The sequence below is a fragment of the Anguilla anguilla genome, chromosome 6 (genome assembly GCF_013347855.1).
Source record: "Anguilla anguilla isolate fAngAng1 chromosome 6, fAngAng1.pri, whole genome shotgun sequence".
Classification (NCBI taxonomy): domain Eukaryota; kingdom Metazoa; phylum Chordata; class Actinopteri; order Anguilliformes; family Anguillidae; genus Anguilla; species Anguilla anguilla.
The window spans coordinates 15,650,020-15,674,393 of NC_049206.1; the positions used below are offsets into that span (position 1 = coordinate 15,650,020).

Below are 24,374 nucleotides of genomic sequence, written 5' to 3' on the forward strand. Positions count from 1 at the left end.
AGAGCCTATGTGCCGTGTGTGTGCGTACAGTATGTGTGATAACCAGACAGAGTGCGGTGTCTTCCTGTTGCACAGACACACAGGAGCAGCCCAGTCGCAGCGGTGTGGAGACACTGTCCATTCTGGTCCCCTGCGTGATCCTTCCCCTGGCCATCGCCCTGCTGTTCTTCTTCATCTGCACCTGCCACAACGCCCAGAAGGCCCAACGGTCGCCTGTCCCACGCCAGCCCAAACCTGTCAGGGGCCAGAATGTGGAGATGTCCATGCTCAGTGCTTGCAAGCCCAAGGTAACGGCAGCAGACAGACACACGTGCCTAACGTTTCAGAATTGGATGAGATGAGAACAGTCTGTCTATTTAGTATGTGAACCTGGACCCACATGGAGCGCATTCAACACAAAACACAGTTATATTGTATAGATGTGAAAATCAGGATCGGGTATTATTCCAAACACATTTCCTACAGCAGGGACAGTTGTGTTCTGGAGATGTGTTCTAAAGCAGCAGCATTTTTCACAAATACGATATGGTTCGTTCTGATAACTTCTGAGAGTAGAAAATTTCTTTATTCAACAATTACAAAACCAAGGATGGATGCATTTTGCCAGCCTTGAAATAAAACGTGTCAGTGATTGAAGATATATACACTAATATGTTAATATGTTAAAAAATGAACAGACAGGCCTGGAATTATGCATCTAACATCTAATTATACATTTAACAGCTGTCTTTTTAATGATAACTTAAAATTATTCTCTGATGCTCATGATTTCAATTCACAGAGAAGTCTGTTGAAATCATGTGCACCAGAGAATCATTTTAACCCATTTAGACCTGAGGTGCCCTCTAAAAAAACATTCTAAAACCCAAGGCATTGTTGTAAACAACCTCCTAAATCCTGAGGGTTTTTTGAAAAACAGAATTGTCAACGTTCACTAAAACCTTTATTTCTCAGCCTCTTTGGCTTTAATTGGAAATTATTGTGTCACGGTACGGGTAGGGGGGACCCAAACGCAGAGGGGAAAAAAAACACAAACTCAAAAGGGAAAATTAACAAAGATTTTACTAACAAAAAGGGCAAACAACCAGGGAACAGACAAGGGCACGAAGGCCAAAACAAACTCAAAAAATCTAAATAAAACAGAAAACAAGAGGAACTCACAAACACAAGCAGGGCAGAACACGGGAAGGCAGAGCACAAGGGAAGGTCAAACAAAACACAAGTCAGGAACAAGGTACAGGCAGGTACATACGGTTTTCAACAGACAGAACTCGGGAACAAACACAGGCAGGTACATACGGTTTGCAAACAGACATCGGAAACAAACACAAGTCAGAACAAACGTAAAGAACCAGCACCCGAGTCAAGGGAACAGATAACTTAAATAGACAGGGGTAACAAGACACAGGTGAACTCAAAAAACAATCAAACCAGAAGGAGGGGATAAGACACAGGTGGGAACAATGATGGGATAACGAGACAATTGAAACAATCATACAATTAACGGGGGGGAGCAGGAAACAAAACAGAAGTGCCGCCATCTGGCGGCCCAACAAGGGAAACACAGACAGGAAAACAGGACCATGACAGTACCCTCCCCCCCAAGGGACGGCTCCTGACGTCCCAGGAGGCCGACTCGGGGAGGGAGTCAACAGAGGGTGGGGGCTGGAGACAGGACTCAGACAGGAACAGGGACTGGACACAGAGCAGGAACAGGACTGACTGGACAGGACAGGAACAAGACTCAGGGCTGGACTGGGCAGGACAGGAACAAAACAAGAACAAGACTCGGGGCTGGGCAGGACAGGAACAAGACAACAAGACTCGGGGCTGGGCTGGGCAGGACAGGAACAAGACAACAAGACTCGGGGCTGGGCTGGGCAGGACAGGAACAAGACAACAACAAGACTCGGGGCTGGACTGAGCAGGACAGGAACAAGACAACAACAAGACTCGGGGCTGGACTGGGCAGGACAGGAACAAGACAACAACAAGACTCGGGGCTGGACTGGGCAGGACAGGAACAAGACAACAACAAGACTCGGGGCTGGACTGGGCAGGACAGGAACAAGACAACAACAAGACTCGGGGCTGGACTGGGCAGGACAGGAACAAGACAACAACAAGACTCGGGGCTGGACTGGGCAGGACAGGAACAAGACAACAACAAGACTCGGGGCTGGACTGGGCAGGACAGGAACAAGACAACAAGACTCGGGGCTGGACTGGGCAGGACAGGAACAAGACAACAACAAGACTCGGGGCTGGACTGGGCAGGACAGGAACAAGACAACAAGGCTCGGGGCTGGACTGGGCAGGACAGGAACAAAACAAGAACAAGACTCGGGGCTGGAATGGACAGGAACGGAACTCGGGGCTGGAGAGGAACTCGGGGCTGGAGAGGGACTCAGGGCTGGACAGGGACTCGGGGCTGGACAGGGACTCGGGGCTGGACAGGGACTCGGGGCTGGACAGGGACTCAGACTGGGGCGAGGCAGACGCACAGGACTGGACTGGGGCGAGGCAGACGCACAGGACTGGACTGGGGCGTGACTAGACAGAAACAACGCGACAAACACCGGACTAGTACATGACGAGACCAGACAGAACACTGGACTAGGTAAAAGACAAACACGGAGCGGAACAAAACACTACAAGGACTAGACGGGCAAGGACACTACACAGGGGTGGACCAGGACTGACAAAACGGACTGACAGACACAGGAACAACACCAGGAGATCTACACGGACAGACAAAGGGACAAGCAGGCGGGGAGACACATGGCAAGACCAACAGACACACTAAGGGACAGACAGAGAGGGAAGGAGAGGGGTGAACTATGACACACAGACTGACAAATGGGCAGACATGACAAAAAACATGTAGACTGACACGCAGATAGACAGGCAGACAGGCGGGAGAACACATTGGCCGTCGAGCTGACGGCCTGGGGAGCAGACAGACAGGCCAACATACTGGCTGACAAACAGGTGGGTAGACAGGCAGACAAACAGGCGGGCAGACAAATAGACACGGTTGGGAACACTGGGTGGCGTGGGAACATTAGGTGGAGTGCGGACTCTGGGGGGAGGACGGACACTGGGGGGAGGGCGAACACTAGGGGGAAAACGGACACTGGGGGGCGTGAGAACACTAGGGGAAGCACGAACGCCAGGGGAAGCACGAACGCCAGGGGGTGCACGAACGCCAGGGGGAGCACGAACGCCAGGGGGAGCACGAACGCCAGGGGAAGCACGAACGCTAGGGGGAGCGTGAACACCAGGGGGAGCGCGAGCGCCAGGGGGAGCGCGAACACTAGGGGGCAAGGCAGGTGGCTTAGCCTGCGGGGCGGACAGAGCAGTCCGCGGCGGCCCCTGCGGGACAACAGATGGAACAGTTGTCCTCTCCGGGGCTCTGGACGGCTCTGGAGGCCTCTCCGGGGCTCGAGGCGGCGCTGGAGGCCTCTCCGGGGCTCGAGGCGGCGCTGGAGGCCTCTCCGGGGCTCGAGGCGGCGCTGGAGGCCTCTCCGGGGCTCGAGGCGGCGCTGGAGGCCTCTCCGGGGCTCGAGGCGGCTCTGGGACTCGGGGCGGAGTAGGCCGTGAAGGCCTCTCCGGGGCTCGAGGCTGCTCTGGGACTCGGGGCGTAGCAGGCCGTGAAGGCCCCTCCTGGACCTGGGGCGTAGCAGGCCGTGAAGGCCCCTCCGGAACTCGGGGCAGGGCAGGCCGTGAAGGCCCCTCCGGGACTTGGGGCAGAGCAGGCCGTGAAGGCCCCTCCGGGACTTGGGGCAGAGCAGGCCGTGAAGGCCCCTCCGGGAATTGGGGCAGAGCAGGCCGTGAAGGCCCTTCCTGGACTTGGGGTGGAGCAGGCCGAGGGCCCTGCCGTCTGGGCTGGGCAGGGGACAGGAACACAGACCACAGCTGTAGGGAACCCGGCTGGGCAGCCGGACGGGACCGGCGGGACCCCCGCGGGCCGGACCCTGGAAAGATCGCCAGTCGAGACCCTTCAAATGACGCAGGGCCGGGAACCGCTGGCTGGGCAGCTGGAGGTCTGGCCGACCGGGAGGCAGCCCGACCACGGCGCCTCCGTGACCGCCCGCCCCGGGCGCTGGGAAGCTCAAGGGTGAGGGACTCCCGGTCACTCCACCACCCCGGTGGCATGATAAACAAAAAACAAACAACAACCAACCAAAAAAAAAAAAAAAAAAAAAAACAACCTCTGCTGGGTCCCGCACTGGCTGGTTCCTTCTGTCACGGTACGGGTAGGGGGGACCCAAACGCAGAGGGGAAAAAAAACACAAACTCAAAAGGGAAAATTAACAAAGATTTTACCAACAAAAAGGGCAAACAACCAGGGAACACAAGGGCACGAAGGCCAAAACAAACTCAAAAAATCTAAATCAAACGGAAAACAAGAGGAACTCACAAACACAAGCAGGGCAGAACACGGGAAGGCAGAGCACAAGGGAAGGTCAAACAAAACACAAGTCAGGAACAAGATACAGGCAGGTACATACGGTTTGCAACAGACAGAACTCGGGAACAAACACAGGCAGGTACATACAGTTTGCAAACAGACATCGGAAACAAACACAAGTCAGAACAAACGTAAGGAACCAGCACCCGAGTCAAGGGAACAGAGAACTTAAATAGACAGGGGTAACAAGACACAGGTGAACTCAAAAAACAATCAAACCAGAAGGAGGGGATAAGACACAGGTGGGAACAATGATGGGATAACGAGACAATTGAAACAATCATACAATTAACGGGGGGGAGCAGGACACAAAACAGAAGTGCCGCCATCTGGCGGCCCAACAAGGGAAACACAGACAGGAAAACAGGACCATGACATATTGCCTTTGCCCTAATGTTCATTATCATTTTTTTTTAAATCAATAAAACTGAAAATGTTGACATGTGCTTGTTGTTTGCAGCCATATTTTCAATAAAACAAACATACTGGCGTTGGTAGGGCAATAACTATATCACAGTTTGTTCACACTCTTCACGGGCTCTCTGTAGTGTTCACTTAACTTCAGGCACTGCGTTTCTGTCTGTAGTGTCTGTACTTGGATGATTCCATTCTTCACCACCAGAGGGTGTAAGCTTTTAAAAAATACTCTGCGCTCTCGCTGCATTGATGTATAATCGCCTGCCGAACGTGTATTTCAGCAATTCACGATGCATTTAATCGGTCACGTGTCTTGAAAACGATGACAGCATCTAAAACGCGCTCACTTAGCATACGGCTCTAAAGGGAGAAGCATGCAAACGTCGCACCCATCTTAAACGGATATACACGCAAATGTTGTATCCGGTCTTAACAGGTTAATGAAACTGCTGGATATAGAAAATTAAACACATTTTACTTCATCCTCACTTCCCCAACAGGACACTGGTGGAGTAGGGAGCCAGGTAGTCTCTCACAGCTGCCACGGTTCACCCTGTCCAGCACCCTCACTGTCCCCTTGGACCCCGATTTGGCCCAGCATGGTTTGAATGTGCAGGAGGGGATGCTTCTCTTGGGGTTTAGCTCCAGAGGTGGGCTGCTTTATCCTGCTCCAGGACAGCAGGTTGGTGAGGGCAGCAAGTCCCAAAACGCTCCATTGCACATTCATACCAACCCTGACATATATGTCACATTTCATTCTGTTTCGGAGAAGTGATGATATGACGATAAACACAGTTATAATAATTTAAAAATACCACCAATACTAACCGGCTTTGTCATGGTTCTGTGTTTTCCTGTCTGTGTTTCCCTTGTTGGGCCGCCAGATGGCGGCACTTCTGTTTTGTGTCCTGCTCCCCCCTGTTAATTGTATTATTGTTGTCTCGTTATTCTATCATTGTTCCCACCTGTGTCTTGTTATCCCCTCCTTTTCTGGGTTGATTGTTTTTTGAGTTCACCTGTGTCTTGTTACCCCCTGTCTATTTAAGTTCTTTGTTCCCTTGACTCGGGTGCTGGTTCCTTGTGTTTGTTTCCGACTTGTGTTTCAGATCGTACGTACCTGCCTGTGTTTTTGACCTGTTTGTGTTTCTGACTTTGTTTCTGCCGTTTGTTTTCTGTACTGGTGTAGTTCTGTTTTCTTGTATTTTTTTTTAGTTTTCGTTTTATGCCCCTCGTGGCTCTTTGTTTGTTCTGCTTTTTTTTTTTTTTATAAAGTCTTGTTTGTATCAACTTTTTTGAGTTCCGTGTTTTTTCCCATTCTGCGCCTGGGTCCCACCCCCCGTGACAGGCTTTCTGTTATTTATTTTAAGAATAAACCACATCCTTTGAAAGCACAGCAATTTCCTGTCTTAAAAGCAAGCTCAAAGACATTCTGCACAAACCAGTGATAACATCTAAACGTACGCGGCAGTTTACTCAGTGGAGATGGGGTTCATCAGCTCTTGGTTTGAGGTACTGCTTCTGTGGAGCCTTTGTTCCAGTACTGAGTACTGGAGTACTGAGAAATGCTATGTCAAAGAAAAAAATGATATTACAAGGAATTCCACACAAAGGCAACCAGAGGCACTATGTTATGGTGTCACAGATATGAAGAAGGATTTGGCTGGGCTTCCAACGGATCTATGGTCTCTCCAAATTACATACGAAACAACAGTTGTCAGTCTGCTCTTACCCAACACATTTTCTGCATTTCACAATTTGGAGCGTCTCTCTATTTCTGGATGCCTCACTCAGATTCTTCCAGCAGCATTTCAAGGGCTCAGGAACCTGCAGATGCTGACCTTAAAGTCATGTACAGGCCAAGATTGTTTCAAAACATCTATCAAGTCAGGTACATTTTCTGACCTGCCCAAACTGGAATCATTGCAACTAACTGGATATAGAATTTCTGAAATAATGCCTGAAGTCTTCAGTGAAATTCCACAACTGAAATCTCTTGGAATAGATCATTGTTGTATCCAGGAAATAACAGATGTAATCTGTAGAGTAATCAATGTCACATCACTGAGGAAGCTTTATATTGCAGAAAAGAACATACAAACCCTAAAATACCAAAACTGTTCATCAATGAACATGACAGTTGGTAAGCTACCTACTTTTCACAGTGTTTATTTAAATTTTCGTAATATAAGCTATATAGAGAAAGATGCACTTAAATACTTCAGAGATGTATCATCCCTTGCTTTAACTGAAAGCAAATTGTTAAGTCAGCTTCCATTGTCTGGTATGAAGAATGTCGATGACTTTTCTTACAACTTTCCTGCAGAAGTTGATTTTGAAAGCATTTGTAAAACAGTGTCTATGTTCTCAGTTAAAAGTCTGTTTTTGACGTATTACAATATCAGTAACTACACAGACTCTACATTTAAACCCTGTCAAGGACTGAAAGAAATGTCAGTAATTGGTAATCCAGAATCAGGTTTCAGTTTGGATATAAACTTTATTCACGAATTGAAAAATCTCACCAAATTAGTGGTTTCATATAATGCCTTCAATGCTTCAAAATTCTGTTTACTTTGTAAACTGCCGGGCCAAGTCACATGGTTAACTTCCCTAGTATTAACAATTAGTAAAATAAACTTTATTCCTGCAAGACAGTTCTTTTGCTTGGTGAGTTTAGAATATTTTGATTTGTCAAGTAACTTAATTGACAGGATTGCAAATTATGCTTTTCAAGGATTGGTTCAATTGCAATTTTTAAGACTTACACAAAATAAGATTTCCTTTATTGCAACACACGTTTTTTCTGATTTGCACAACTTAAAATCCCTCATAATTGATCTGAATCCTTTGAAACACATTGAGGAGAACGCTTTCAGAAATCTAGCCTCTCTTCAGTTGCTTTCTATAGGATACCTTCAACCTCAAGATTCTGGGTCAACAGTAAAACTGAACATGACTTATATATTTAACAACATTCCAACGGGATTAACAAATTTAAACATTAGTTCTGGGAGATGGCCTATACATGTAATTATTGGCAGTAACAGCAAACCTAAAGCAAGGCTTGGATTCCATATAACTGGGAAGGTAGTTTCCTTTGATGACTGCAAGAGACCATTTTTTGAATCCATCATAAATGTTTATGCCGAGACAGACCAGTTACTCTGTGGTTCTCAATTCATGGGGAAGTACTTTCCATTTGTTGAAGACTTTGAATATGTTTCCAGCTTAACAGCTAATTTTCTTGATTTAACTGAACTGAATAGCCTAGTCCATTTAAGGAGATTGGTCATTTATAACGTAGACTTTAATCTTCAGCATAACCTTGATGTCATGTTTCACAACCTAAGTAAGCTAGAAAAATTAGCTTTGTTTGACTGTCGAATTGATTCCTTGGAGGGCAGCCTGACCAGAGACCTCAGATCATTGACAGTGGTATTTTTAAAAATTAGTAATACTTTCAGTATAATGGAAAGCTTTACTGAACACTCAAAGCATCTAAAGTATCTATACATTTATCTATCCAAACTTTACTGCCATTGTGACAATGCTTGGCTCATTCTATGGGCAAAACAACAGAGGCAAACTGAAGTCATAATGGATCCTTCAAAGGAGACCATGAGTTGTGAAGGAGAACATAGCAACTTGAACTTTGTGAAATATGTGGAGGATAACTGCACTACAGAGGTGGAGTTTGTGCTGTTTGTGTCAACGGCCTTAGGGTTGGTCTTTTTCATTCTGGTTGTCATGGTTCACAGCCTGGCTAGTGCATACCTCATTGCTCTCTTCCACATTGCCCATGGTTGGCTGGATGAGGCTCTCCATCCTAGAGCTGGGAGACACTATCGCTTTGATGCTTTTGTGTCTTACTGTGGGAAGGATGAGCGTTGGGTATTTGAGGAGCTGCTGCCCAACCTTGAGGAGCGAGGCCCCCCTTTCCTGCGCCTCTGCCTGCACAATCGAGACTTTCAGCTGGGGAAAGACATCGTGGACAATATCACAGACAGCCTGTACAGCAGCCGCAGGACCCTCTGCCTGGTCAGCCAAAACTATCTCCACAGCAACTGGTGCTCCCTGGAGCTGAAACTGGCCACACATCGCCTGCTGGTTGAACGCAAGGATGTTCTGATCCTCATCTTCCTGGAAAAAATATCCCCTTTCCAGCTGTCAGCCCACCACAGGCTGGCCAGACTGGTGAAGACCAGGACCTACCTAGACTGGCCACAGGACCCAAATCAGCGAGCAGTTTTCTGGGACAGGCTAAGGGCTAAACTTGTACCTACTAGTGGAGGAGCATGAGATTTCAATTTACATGAGCTGGAAAAGTGAGGTCAAATTGCAGTCTTATCCTGGAACTATTTTTATTATTATTCATCAGCATTGTACATAACATTTACTACTTTCACTCAGGTATTTTTTTCTATGAACATAGGATGTACTCCTGTTAATTTCTCAACATAATAAAGAGAAAAAGAAAATAAATGGCTTAATACACTCATAATTTTGTAAATTTGTTCTTTTCTGGGAATAAATACATATGTATAAAAGGGGTTGTCTCGATCCTGAATGCTGATTGGCTGAGATCGTGTTATACAGTAAGTGGAAATTTGGAACAATAATAGTTTATTCAAACAGGCTGTTTAAGAATTGCGGCCTTAGTACTATGCGGTAAACTAGTCTTTTTGTGGTCCAAAGATTTCTTTTTTCTTACTTATTGGTGCTTTCTAAATTTATTATCAGTCAAATTTACGTTCATAAATGGTTATTCATTTATCTTTGTGGGTAGACTACAAAACTTAGAAAATAACTATTTTCAGGTTTTTTTTTTTTTAAACTTTTCCATACAGAGTTATAAGTACAGTGAACATAAACAAGTTGTCACCAAGAGTAATACAGTGTATATAATACATTTCACAATACATTATATTATAGATTCATATTTAATGTTTACCGGTCCAAACTATGTCAGGGGTTACCATAAAGTTCTCAAAACAGACATACGGTATATTAAAGTTTCTGTTGTATAAGTCTGCTATTACATAAACATTCCACAATGTGCGAGCCAGGTCACTTTTGCCATCACAAGTTCATTCTTCAAAATATGTATTGATACCACTGATCATTTAGTATGTCCCAGTAACTATTTTCAGGTTTGACCACAGTCTGTAATATCATCCCATGTTAGTTTCACTTAGGATATTTGTCTGAAATAATTTCACAGTAAAATTTTCAATTAATTCAAGAGAAATTGCCCACGAGTGTCATTAAATATAAATCACAGCCTCATACTCATTCATGGAGAGTATGGAGAGTAATTGGAGAGTAATTGATTCAGTGTTAAAATATTTTAGTTTAGAAGTTTAAAAGTACTGTCCAAAATCATTTCATTTTACCAGGGTAAATTCATAGTTTAGAATGGACAGGAAAATAGCTTTTTGGCACCAGAGGCTTACTAAACTTCAATACCTCGAGTAACAGGTCCCCTGCTGTAATCATTCTCTTGTCGGACGAATGCGCATCATCGTCTGTGCTACTTATAGGGTGGGGTTAACTTTTTCTCCCCAAGAGTATGAACCAATATTTAGTGGTATTATTACAGCAAAATGAAAATGCTGTGCGCATTTACTCCTATATTCAGTATTGTTATGGAATGTGACATTTCATGAAATATGTCCTGCCACTGCTGCAATAAACCACTGACTAAAATTTGCTCTACTAGGGGGACTTTGAGGTAGACATATGGGCTTTGTAGTTTTGTGGAGTGTCTTTTGTAGTCCATGGTACCGACATCCTCGCTTGAAAGAACATTTTAAATCAAGATTATGTATTAAGCCTGTCTTAACTTAAATGGTCTTAGGACAGAAGTGAAGTTATTAAACTGAAATGACTGGAAAGTTCATCTCAAGCCTGAGAATGTGATTCATATCTTGATTTGTGTTTTTTAATAGCTGCAATGCTCTTTTCAATTCATAGCAAGACGACATTGAATGGCACTGAAAGAAAAAAAATTTCCACACTTTTTTGTATCTGTGCTGCAGGATCAGCTTTGTCTACATATATATATTAACTTGAGTCTATTGGCTAACTGCATGAATACAAAGAGCCCTTCACTTCTTAAAAGGGGGACTTCAGGAGGAGGAAGTGAAATTTGCCCCATGTTTAAAATCTGCATACACAACACTATGTTGTTTTCACACCTTTTCACATGGGTGATTGAGGAACTGAAACCACCCATGCTATACATACATGTGTTAATGTATTTCTCTTACCGCTATTAAGACGCAGACAGAGCTGCAATGTGATTCTAAACTGGAGTAGTGCAATGACCCCATATAATGTAGTCTGAAGCCATGTAAGGATTTACCTTTGCAGTCAGTTTAACAGATGTGCCAGGTATATACCGTCAACAGATTTGCAATAATCTAGCCTATATAGTGCTGAAAGTATGGTGGTCTAACGATCTTGGATGATGTTCTGGCCCTCGCAGTGAACAGTACTGGTGCTCCCTCAATACCAAATGTGACAAAATTAAATACGTTGATAATGAAATGAATAAATAAGCAATTAAATAATGAGCAGTGTAATTAATATATATTAATTTTTTGTCTCTTCGTGAACAGCTACGCTGCACAAATTCATCTGCAAAGAGAATACATCTTGCAAATGAGTTGGACACACCAACTTCACCCATCCAGGAAGCATTTTTTTAAAATTGCGTAGTAGGTGGAGACAGGCTCAAACACTGTTACTGTATAACTGTAGTTCGTATTTTATCGGTGCGTTTTAGCTACCTTCCTAGTCAGCTAGTTTAGTTAGCCTGTAGCTACTGCTCTCTATGGCTCTTGTACTCAATGCCTGGATGGGCTGCCAAAAATGAGGGTGACTGATGTCCATCTTTATGCTAAAGCGAGCAGTAAATATCTACCAGTAATATATGTTCAGAGACTGCTCAGTTATGTTGGTATGGATTTATACATTATTTTAGCTTTCTGAGAGGCACTAGTTGTGAAAGGGGCGTGGAAGTTCACATGGGAAGTGATGTGAAGGTGCTCAGTCATAACCCTGCCCTCAAATCGCCAGCTGAAGCCGGTCAGCAGGATATGCTCCGCAACAGCAGCTCTTCTGATTGATCAAGCACCTACAGTCTGCCTGTGTCAGTCCAGACAACATCAAAGGAAGAAACTGCACAGTTCAGCTGCAACACTGCAGAGTGCAGATGAGCTGAGGCTGGCTAACCTTAGTGTGTGCCCTGCCAAAACTGAATGGTGGAATGAAAAAATGTATCATTTAAAAATGTGTTAATTTTATCATGTTAAAATACATGTTGACTTTTTTAAATCCCTGGTTGATTGCTCTCTTTCTCCCAGAGCAAAGCTAAGGAGCTTCCGCTGTCGGCTGTACGCTTCATGGAGGAGCTGGGTGAGTGCACCTTTGGCAGGGTGTACAGAGGCCACCTGTACCTGCCAGGGATGGAGCAGGCCCAGCTGGTAGCCATCAAGACCCTGAAGAACCCCTCCAGCCCGCAAATGTGGGGTGAGTTCCAGCAGGAAGTGTCGCTGCTGGCTGAGCTGCACCACCACAATGTGGTGTCCCTGCTGGGCGTGGTCACGCAGGACATGCCCGTCTGCATGCTGCTGGAGTTCCTGAGCCAAGGCGACCTGCGGCAGTTCCTCATCTCGCGCTCGCCGCACTCGGACGTGGGCGGGGCCAGCAGCAGCGAGGAGGACGGCACGGCGCACTCCGGCCTGGACCACGGCGACCTCCTGCGCCTGTCCGCGCAGGTGGCGGCCGGCATGGAGTACCTGTCCGGCCGCTCGTTCGTGCACAAGGACCTGGCCGCCCGCAACGTCCTGGTGGGCGAGCGCATGCACCTCAAGATCTCGGACCTGGGCCTGTCCTGGGACGCCTACACCTCCGACTACCTCTACGCCCCCAACAGGCGCCCGCTGCCGGTCCGCTGGATGTCCCCGGAAGCCATCGCCTGCGGCACCTTCACCACCGACTCTGACATCTGGGCGTTCGGCGTGGTGCTGTGGGAGATCTTCAGCTTCGGCCTGCAGCCCTACTGCGGCTTCAGCAGCCAGGAGGTGGTGGACGTGGTACACCAGCGGCAGCTGCTGGCCTGCCCGCCGTCCTGCCCGGCCTGCCTGTACGGCCTGATGGTGGAGTGCTGGCGGGAGGGCCCCGCCCAGCGGCCTCGCTTCAGGGACATCCACTCGCGCCTGAGGGCCTGGGGAGCACTCTCGTCCCACACCAGCTCGACCACGCCCTCAGGGGGCAACGCCACCACCCAAACCACCTCCCTGAGCGCCAGTCCCATCAGCAGCACTGGGAGCCCCCGCTACGCCGGCTACACCTACCCGGCGCACGGCCAAGCCCTGCCCCCACCCCATATCGCAGGCTTCGTGGCGGCTCCTTTGCCCCTAAGCCAGAGATTTATCCCCGTCAATGGCTATGTGGTATCCCCCGGCTACGCCCCTTTCCCTACGGCCGACCTCCTGCCGCCGGGTCCCACCCGCTCCCCTGCGCACTGCCCGCCCCCCAAAAGCCGCTCCCCCAGCTCCGCCAGCAGCTCTGCCAGCACGGGCCCAACTGGGACCAGTGCGCCCTCCATCTGCTCCAGCCATGACACTGCCGTGCCGCTGGTGCCCCATTGCTTTCCCCGACCCGCAGTCACACACCAAAAGGCTCTGCAGAGTCAAAAGGCCCTACAGGCCAGCCCCACACACGCCACTCTGCACCTCACTGACCCTAGCCGGCACAGCTTTGATGAATCCAGCATAACTGCCCACTTGTAGCCCAGTATTTTTGTACATTTCCTTTTTTTTAATTTTATTTTTTACAAATAATTATTTAACTTTTTTAGGAGGGGTGGGGGGTTATTGGGGCTGTACATATGAAAGCCTTGAATGGCATTCACAGATTTATAAGTTTTTTTATAATTAAAATGTACAAAAAAATGTATTTAAAAACAACTATTAGACTGCGTTGTACTGCAACTGTACTAGTTTGCTTCCGATGCTATTGTGTGTCAGTTTCCTATTTTGCCACAGAAACTGTTGCTAGCCAGCCAATTAGAGGCAGCACATTTCTACTCACTATAAGTTTTATTTTTTGTAGAAAGGAGCAAAGACCATCATATTTAAAAGCATTAGATCCCATTTGTAGATGTGGAAGCTGTTAAAAAAAATACTGCGAGGAACTTTGAGAGCTTGTACTTTTGTTGCCAACGGCAAAGATCAAACCACATTACTTGCTGGTGAAGTATAATCTTCAGCCAGACCAGTCAGTTCCTTCACTTTATATTGAGTAGAAGCAGCCTGTTAATGTGTGTTATCTTTTAGCGAATTCTTTAAGTCATGCAAAGCAGGATGAGCAGGCTATGATATACTGTACAGTTTATGTAATATGTTGGCAGTTGTTGCTGCCTTGTGACTTTGCTACAGATTTTCTTATTTCAGAATGGTCTCTTATGTTCTTTTCTTTATGGTAGTTCCCTGTAAAGACCAGAGAAACTTTATACCGAAGGGTCAATCTTAGTTTGATTCGTTTTCTATTTTTAGCGAATGTACTCACCTCTTGTTTAATTAAAAATGAGTTGGAACATTTTCATGTGTTTACAAATGAAATGTCAAGTGGTCCTGTTTTTGCTTTGTACAAAAATAGATAATTGAGTCGTGTATTTTTGTTGCTTCAGATCACTCTGCTTCATATAAATTGACAGAGATTGGTAGGGAGTTTTAAATCATAGTTATAGTTTCAACCAAGGTTTTTGTCAAATGACAGGAGCCATACATTTCAGACTCGTTTTTGCATTGTATTTTCATATATTTCAGAAATATACAATCGGTGGTGTCCTATTATTGTGCCTTTTCAATGATTTCTTAATAATGACATCTTTGTCTGTGCAGTGAATTTAATTAATCCAAAAACCTGCCTGAGGCGCACTTTTTTATGTACTATTTACAGATACTCCCCTGAATTTCATTATGAGGTGGTGCTGGGGTGTCTTTCACGATATATGATAGGCCTACTACTTGAATAACCAGATTTAGGCAGAAGGGAACTTTGACAAAAGTGTACTTGGTTCACTTTTGAGCTGTCATAGTAGTAAGCCACTAGTGCACAATGGATGTTTGTTACATTTGAGTTTTATGAACTACAAGTAAGCCAGTTTCTCAATGGCAGACTAGTGGATCTATATTTAAACTAAATGTGTAAGGCTTTTTTTTCTTTCTTTTTTTGGTAGGTTTTATCTAAATGCAGTGACAGCATATAGCCTTATTTCCATTTTGGAATTTTTCGATACAATTGTGTCGCCATAGTAACACATTACCTACTCCTGCAGGTCAGGCACTTTTCACAGTAAGAAAAAATATTATGACAGTGCTTCTGATATTGCTTGCGTCGAAAGCGCTGCGATGAAAACAGATTTTTTTACAGACAGATTTTTTACAAACCTGGCCAGAATGTAAACAAGTCATGGATTCTTCGTGATGACAAGAAATTTGACAACACTAAGCCTATTGTTTCTCTTCTTTTTTTTAGATTGGCACTTTGCATTCACTGTACCTAATCTTTTATTCTTGGAAAATTATTTGTTTTTGGCTGTAGGCTAGTAATGATAGATACGCTCCACAAGATGGCAGTAAATGTTTAAACTTGTTGCTGCTGAATTTTCATCAAAAGGTAAGTGACTTATAAATACTTTAATTAAATCCAGTTCATAACTACAATCTCATTAGCGCTCCAAAAGGCTTCCCTGAGTCTCCATAGAGGAACCCTATCTAGTTCAGTGGTTCATTTTTGGGCAAAATGGTTAAATATTGGAGTTTTCACACTTTTCAAACCAACCATAGAGTTCTAGTAAGAAAAAGGTTTCCCATATGAAGTCTTTTTTTTCCTGAGTGTATAGGTTTACAATCAAAGTTGAGGTTGATGTAAACTTGGATCCTGTGCAAGAGTTCTGTTTTGTAGTAAATATTGTGGCATATTATTAAACCTTTATTTAACCAGGAAAACCTCATTGAGATTAAAAATCTTTTTTTCACGACTGTCCCGGCCAAGGCAGGCAGCAGCACATGGTTGCGGACTGACAATAAGGATTACAGAAGACGAGGTTAAAAAAACCTGAAAAAGACAATCACAGAATGGATTGTCTCCACTATATTTGTATTATCCAATGCTGCAGAATACACAAGGCAGTTTACTGTTGCACAGCTCTTGTTCTGAAAATAGCCTAATGATAATCTGAGAAACGGATGTTTTTCTCTTATATTTTTGTGTGCCGTGTCCCTCTCTTTTGCATTCTCAGACCATGTCAAACCCGGTCGTGGAGGGTGCAGGTGAACTGCTGGGTGAGAACCTGTCTGCCCTTCCACAAGCGACGCCGAATGGTGGCCTTGACGAAAGTGAGAATCTGTGATACCAGGCCGGTGAGGTAGAGGGCGAAGAGAGAGATTCATACATTACTGCTTGAATACTGGCATGTCCGCAGGGGGTTTCCCTGGATAATGGCATAGTGTGCTTGTAGAAACTTTGTGGTGTATAGTTCACTCTGATGGTAAGGTTCAGCATCGGTGAGGTTTACATTACATTACAGGCATTTAGCAGACGCTCTTATCCAGAGCGAATGACACAACATTCTACATAGCTTTTACATTGCATCCATTTATACAGCTGGATCTGAAGCAATGCAGGTTAAGTACCTTGATCAAGGGTACAACGGCAGTATCTATTTGACAGACCCCGCCTACTTAGTACTGCCCCTAAAATGGACAGTTAGGGGGTCCTGGTATCCCACACATCTTCGCCAGACATAAAATTTTTTTTTTTTTTTTTTTTTTTTTTTTTTGACTGACAATAGTGCATATGCATTGGGAATTTCTCATTAAGGGGGCAAATTTTATAAGGGCGCCTTTTTTGTTTCATTGTATATTGTAAATAAACCAGATGAACCACACAAACTGCTATGCTTTTAAAATAATAATATTGGCATTTGAGTCAATTTGATTGAAGCTAAGCAGGTGGCTGATTATGTCACTCACGTGCCTGTAGGGTAATGGCTATCTTGCAAGTTTAGCATATAATAATCAGTTCCTCTCTTGTTCTCTCTGTTCACAGATCGTCACTGTTACAACGGCAGTGGGGTGGACTACCGAGGCACAGTCAGCGTGACCAGGTCAGGATTACAGTGCCAGCCCTCGAACTCACAGTACCCCCACAGTCACGACTACCTGGCACTGCGGTACCCAGAACTCAGTGGAGGCCACTCCTACTGCCGTAACCCAGGGAACCAGCAGCAGGCGCCCTGGTGCCTGACACTGAATGAGGCTGTACGCATGGAGCTGTGTCACATTGCTCTGTGTGGTGAGAAAACGTCGCAGATGCTCTACTTCCTATTCACATCCACGACTATCTACTGACACAGCATTACTGACACTAGTCTAGTCTGCTGATGTATACTACTGACTACTGATACACACTACTGACACAGCATGTATACTACTGACTACTGATACGCACTGCTGACACAGTATATACACTCATCGGCCACTTCATTAGGTACTTGCTAGTACCGGGTGCAGTCTTCTGCTGCTGTAGCCCATTTGCTTGAAGGTTTGACGTGTTGTGCATTCAGAGATGCTCTTCTGCACACCTCGGTTGTAACGAGTGGTTATTTGAGTTACTGTTGCCTTTCTATCAGCTCAAACCAGTCTGGCCATTCTCCTCTGACCTCTGCCACCAACAAGGCATTTTCGCCCAGAGAACTGCTGCTCACTGGATATTTTCTCTCTTTCGGACCATTCTCTGTAAACCCTAGAGATGGTTGTGCGTGACAATCCCAGTAGATCAGCAGTTTCTGAAATACTCAAACCAGCCCGTCTGGCACCAACAAACATGCCACGTTCAAAGTCACTAAAATCACTTTTCTTCCCCATTCTGATGCTTGGGTTGAACTTCAGCAGATCGTCTTGACCACATCTACATGCCTAAATGCATTGAGTTGCTGCCTCGTGATTGGCTGATTAGATATTTGTGTTAATAAGCAGTTGAACAGTTGTACCTAATGAAGTGGCCGGTGAGTGTATACTACTGACTACTGTCTATTGATACACACTACTGACACAGTACATACATTACTTCGTCCTGTTGCGCAGTACCATGTGGTTTGTGTGATGAACAGACACAGTGTGCTGTGACTTGTGTGATGAACATATAGAGCCTATGTGCCGTGTGTGTGCGTACAGTGTGTGTGGTGACCAGACAGAGTGCGGTGTCTTCCTGTTGCACAGACACACAGGAGCAGCCCAGTCGCAGCGGTGTGGAGACACTGTCCATTCTGGTCCCCTGCGTGATCCTTCCCCTGGCCATCGCCCTGCTGTTCTTCTTCATCTGCACCTGCCACAACGCCCAGAAGGCCCAACGGTCGCCTGTCCCACGCCAGCCCAAACCTGTCAGGGGCCAGAATGTGGAGATGTCCATGCTCAGTGCTTGCAAGCCCAAGGTAACGGCAGCAGACAGACACACGTGCCTAACGTTTCAGAATTGGATGCAATGAGATGAGAACAGTCTGTCTATTTAGTATGTGAACCTGGACCCACATGGAGCGCATTCAACACAAAACACAGTTATATTGTATAGATGTGAAAATCAGGATCGGGTATTATTCCAAACACATTTCCTACCGCAGGGACAGTTGTGTTCTGGAGATGTGTTCTAAAGCAGCAGCATTTTTCACAAATATGATATGGTTCGTTCTGATAACTTCTGAGAGTAGAAAATTTCTTTATTCAACAATTACAAAACCAAGGATGGATGCATTTTGCCAGCCTTGAAATAAAACGTGTCAGTGATTGAAGATATATACACTAATATGTTAATATGTTAAAAAATGAACAGACAGGCCTGGAATTATGCATCTAACATCTAATTATACATTTAACAGCTAGCTGTCTTTTTAATGATAACTTAAAATTATTCTCTGATGCTCATGATTTCAATTCAGAGAGAAGTCTGTTGAAATCATGTGCATCAGAGAATCATTTTAACCCATTTAGACCTGAGGTGCCCTCTAAAAAAACATTCTAAAACCCAAGGCATTGTTGTAAACAACCTCCTAAATCCTGAGGGTTTTCTGAAAAACTTAACAGAATTGTCAACGTTCACTAAAACATTTATTTCTCAGCCTCTTTGGCTTTAATTGGAAATTATTGCCTTTGCCCTAATGTTCATTAACATTTTTTTTAAAAATCAATAAAACTGAAAATGTTGACACATGTGCTTGTTGTTTCCAGCCATATTTTCAATAAAACACAGTTTGTTCACACTCTTGTGACAGAAACGGGCTCTCTGTTCACTGTTAACTTCAGGCACTGCGTTTCTGTCTGTAGTGTCTGTACTTGGATGATTCCATTCTTCACCACCAGAGGGTGTAAGCTTTTAAAAAATACTCTGCGCTCTCGCTGCATTGATGTATAATCGCCTGCCGAACGTGTATTTCAGCAATTCACGATGCATTTAATCGGTCACGTGTCTTGAAAACGATGACAGCATCTAAAACGCGCTCACTTAGCATACGGCTCTAAAGGGAGAAGCATGCAAACGTCGCACCCATCTTAAACGGATATACACGCAAATGTATCCGGTCTTAACAGGTTAATGAAACTGCTGGATATAGAAAATTAAACACATTTTACTTCATCCTCACTTCCCCAACAGGACACTGGTGGAGTAGGGAGCTAGGTAGTCTCTCACAGCTGCCACGGTTCACCCTGTCCAGCACCCTCACTGTCCCCTTGGAGCCCGATTTGGCCCAGCATGGTTTGAATGTGCAGGAGGGGATGCTTCTCTTGGGGTTTAGCTCCAGAGGTGGGCTGCTTTATCCTGCTCCAGGACAGCAGGTTGGTGAGGGCAGCAAGTCCCAAAACGCTCCATTGCACATTCATACCAACCCTGACATATATGTCACATTTCATTCTGTTTCGGAGAAGTGATGATATGACGATAAACACAGTTATAATAATTTAAAAATACCACCAATACTAACCGGCTTTGTCATGGTTCTGTGTTTTCCTGTCTGTGTTTCCCTTGTTGGGCCGCCAGATGGCGGCACTTCTGTTTTGTGTCCTGCTCCCCCCTGTTAATTGTATTATTGTTGTCTCGTTATTCTATCATTGTTCCCACCTGTGTCTTGTTATCCCCTCCTTTTCTGGGTTGATTTTTTTTTTAGTTCACCTGTGTCTTGTTACCCCCTGTCTATTTAAGTTCTTTGTTCCCTTGACTCGGGTGCTGGTTCCTTTTGTTTATTTCCGACTTGTGTTTCAGACCGTACGTACCTGCCTGTGTTTTTGACCTGTTTGTGTTTCTGACTTTGTTTCCGCCTGTGTGTTTCTGCCGTTTGTTTTCTGTACTGGTGTAGTCCTGTTTTCTTGTATTTTTTTTTTGTTTTCGTTTTATGCCCCTCGTGGCTCTTTGTTTGTTCTGCTTTTTTTTTTTTTATAAAGTCTTGTTTGTATCAACTTTTTTGAGTTCCGTGTTTTTTCCCATTCTGCGCCTGGGTCCCACCCCCCGTACCGTGACAGGCTTTCTGTTATTTATTTTAAGAATAAACCACATCCTTTGAAAGCACAGCAATTTCCTGTCTTAAAAGCAAGCTCAAAGACATTCTGCACAAACCAGTGATAACATCTAAACGTATGCGGCAGTTTACTCAGTGGAGATGGGGTTCATCAGCTCTTGGTTTGAGGTACTGCTTCTGTGGAGCCTTTGTTCCAGCGTTTGGAGTACTGAGAAATGCGATGTCAAAGAAAGAAATTCTATTACAAGGAATTCCGCACAAAGGCAACCAGAGGCACAATGTGATGGTGTCACAGATTTGAAGAAGGATTTGGCTGGGCTTCCAACGGATCTATGGTCTCTCCAAATTACATACGGAACAGGTGTCAGTCTGCTCTTACCCAACACATTTTCTGCATTTCACAATTTGGAGCGTCTCTCTATTTCTGGATGCCTCACTCAGATTCTTCCAGCAGCATTTCAAGGGCTCAGGAACCTGCAGATGCTGACCTTAAAGTCATGTACAGGCCAAGATTGTTTCAAAACATCTATCAAGTCAGGTACATTTTCTGACCTGCCCAAACTGGAATCATTGCAACTAACTGGGTATAGAATTTCTGAAATAATGCCTGAAGTCTTCAGTGAAATTCCACAACTGAAATCTCTTGGAATAGATTATTGTTGTATCCAGGAAGTAACAGATGTAATCTGTAGAGTAATCAATGTCACATCACTGAGGAAGCTTCATATTGCAGAGAAGAACATACAAACCCTAAAATACCAAAACTGTTCATCACTGAACATGACAGTTGGTAAGATACCTACTTTTGACAGTGTTTCTTTAGATTTTTGGAATATAAGCTATATAGAGAAAGATGCCCTTAAATACTTCAGAGATGTATCATCCCTTGTTTTAACTGATAGCAAATTGTTAAGTCAGCTTCCATTGTCTGGTATGAAGAATGTCGACGACTTTTCTTACCACTTTGCAGAAGTTGATTTTGAAAGCATTTGTAAAACAGTGTCTATGTTCTCAGTTAAAAGTCTGTTTTTGACGTATTACAGTATCAGTAACTACACAGACTCTACAGTTAAACCCTGTCAAGGACTGAATGCAATGTCAGTAATTGCTAGTCCAGGATCAGGTTTCAGTTTGGATATAAACTTTATTCACGAATTGAAAAATCTCACCAAATTAGTGGTTTCAGGTAATGCCGTCAATGCTTCAAAATTCTGTTTACTTTGTAAACTGCCGGGCCAAGTCACATGGTTAACTTCCCTAGTATTAACAAGTAGTAAAATTTACTTTATTCCTGCAAGACAGTTCTTTTGTTTGGTGAGTTTAGAATATTTTGCTTTGTCAAATAACTTAATTGACAGGATTGCAAATTATGCTTTTCAAGGATTGGTTCAGTTGCAATTTTTAATACTTACACAAAATAAGATTTCCTTTATTGCAACACACGTTTTTTCTGATTTGCACAACTTAAAATCCCTCATAATTGATCAGAATCCTTTGAAACACATTGAGGAGAACACTTTCAGAAATCTAGCCTCTCTTCAGTTGCTTTCTATAGGACACCTTCAACCTCAAGATTCTGAGTCAACAGTAAAACTGAACATGACTTATATATTTAACAACATTCCAAGGGGATTAACAAATTTAACTATTAGTTCTGGGAGATGGCCTATACATGTAATTATTGGCAGTAACAGCAAACCTAAAGCAAGGCTTGGATTCCATATAACTGGGAAGGTAGTTTCCTTTGATGACTGCAAAAGACCATTTTTTGAATCCATCATAAATGTTTATGCCGAGACAGACCAGTTACTCTGTGGTTCTCAATTCATGGGAAAGTACTTTCCATTTGTTGAAGACTTTGAATATGTTTCCAGCTTAACAGCTAATTTTCTTGATTTAACTGAACTGAATAGCCTAGTCCATTTAAGGAGATTGGTCATTTGCAAGGTAGACTTTAATCTTCAACATAACCTTGATGTCATGTTTCACAACCTAAGTAAGCTAGAAATATTAACTTTGTTTGACTGCCGAATTGATTCCTTGGAGGGAGGCCTGACCAGAGACCTCAGATCGTTGACAGTGGTATTTTTAAAAATTAGTAATACTTTCAGTATAATGGAAAGTTTTACTGAACACTCAAAGCATCTAAAGTATCTATACATTTATCAATCCAAACTTTACTGCCATTGTGACAATGCTTGGCTCATTCTATGGGCAAAACAACAGAGGCAAACTGAAGTCATAATGGGTCCTTCAAAGGAGAACATGAGTTGTGAAGGAGAACATAGCAACTTGAACTTTGTGAAATATGTGGAGGATAACTGCACTACAGAGGTGGAGTTTGTGCTGTTTCTGTCAACGGCCTTAGGGTTGGTCTTTTTCATTCTGGTTGTCATGGTTCACAGCCTGGCTAGTGCATACCTCATTGCTCTCTTCCACATTGCCCGTGGTTGGCTGGATGAGGCTCTCCATCCTAGAGCTGGGAGACACTATCGCTTTGATGCTTTTGTGTCTTACTGTGGGAAGGATGAGCGTTGGGTATTTGAGGAGCTGCTGCCCAACCTTGAGGAGCGAGGCCCCCCTTTCCTGCGCCTCTGCCTGCACAATCGAGACTTTCAGCTGGGGAAAGACATCGTGGACAATATTACAGACAGCCTGTACAGCAGCCGCAGGACCCTCTGCCTGGTCAGCCAAAACTATCTCCACAGCAACTGGTGCTCCCTGGAGCTGAAACTGGCCACACATCGCCTGCTGGTTGAACGCAAGGATGTTCTGATCCTCATCTTCCTGGAAAAAATATCCCCTTTCCAGCTGTCAGCCCACCACAGGCTGGCCAGACTGGTGAAGACCAGGACCTACCTAGACTGGCCACAGGACCCAAATCAGCGAGCAGTTTTCTGGGACAGGCTAAGGGCTAAACTTGTACCTACTAGTGGAGGAGCATGAGATTTCAATTTACATAAGCTGGAAAAGTGAGGTCAAATTGCGGTTTTATCCTGGAACTATTTTTATTATTATTCATCAGCGTTGTACATAACATTTATTACTTTCACTCAGGTATTTTTTTCTATGAACATAGGATGTACTCCTGTTAATTTCTCAACATAATAAAGAGAAAAAGAAAATAAATGGCTTAATACACTCATAATTTTGTAATTTTTTTATTTTCTGGGAGTAAATACATATGTATAAAAAGGTTGTCTCAATCCTGAATGCTGATTGTGAGGCTGATCGTGTTATTGTAAATTTGAAACAGTAACAGTTATTCAAACAGGCTGTTTAAGAATTGCAGCCTCAGCACTTTGTGGTAAACTAGTCTTTTTGTGGTCCAAAGATTTCTTTTTTCTTCATAAATTTAGAAAGTGCCAATAAGTATAATTCAAATTTACGTTCATAAAGGGTTATTCATTTAACATCGTGGGTAGACTGCAAAACTTTTTTTTTTTTAAACTTTTTTTAAAAATTTTCCATACGGAGTTATAAGTACAGTGAACATAAACAAGTTGTCACCAATAGTAATACAGTGTATATAATACATTTCACAGTACATTATATTATAGATTCATATATAATGTTTACCAGTCCAAAGTCCAAACTATGTCAGGGGTTACCATAAAGTTCTCAAAACAGACATACGGTATATTAAAGTTTCTGTTGTATATGTCTGCTATTACATAAACATTCCATAATGTGCGAGCCAGGTCACTTTCGCCATCACAAGTTCATTCAACAAAATATGTATTGATACCACTGATCATTTAGTATGTCCCAGTAACTATTTTCAGGTTTGACCACAGTCTGTAATATCATCCCATGTTAGTGTTGCACACTCATAAAGATGACTCTTCAAGCGCGCATGTTGTTGAGGGTTCTTTATCAAAACTCTGCAATATACAATACAAT

General features: G+C 44.0%; 3 protein-coding genes across 3 annotated transcripts in view; all 3 read left to right on the plus strand.

The window, feature by feature from the left end:
• LOC118230352 (inactive tyrosine-protein kinase transmembrane receptor ROR1-like) overlaps positions 1–24,374 on the plus strand; it is a 91,038-nt gene that overhangs the window by 61,422 nt on the left and 5,242 nt on the right. Inside the window, 4 exon segments of the mRNA XM_035423283.1 lie at positions 76–287; positions 12,259–12,424; positions 17,015–17,260; positions 18,187–18,398. Coding sequence (XP_035279174.1) covers positions 76–287; positions 12,259–12,424; positions 17,015–17,260; positions 18,187–18,398 — 836 coding nt within the window.
• Positions 6,207–9,425, plus strand: LOC118230353 (toll-like receptor 13). The gene has a single exon (XM_035423285.1). It carries the CDS (start codon positions 6,374–6,376, stop codon positions 9,188–9,190), a length of 2,817 nt encoding a protein of 938 aa, XP_035279176.1. The 5' UTR covers positions 6,207–6,373; the 3' UTR covers positions 9,191–9,425.
• Positions 20,397–23,619, plus strand: LOC118230355 (toll-like receptor 12). Its single transcript, XM_035423287.1, has one exon. The coding sequence runs from the start codon at positions 20,613–20,615 to the stop codon at positions 23,415–23,417; it is 2,805 nt and encodes a 934-aa protein (XP_035279178.1). The 5' UTR covers positions 20,397–20,612; the 3' UTR covers positions 23,418–23,619.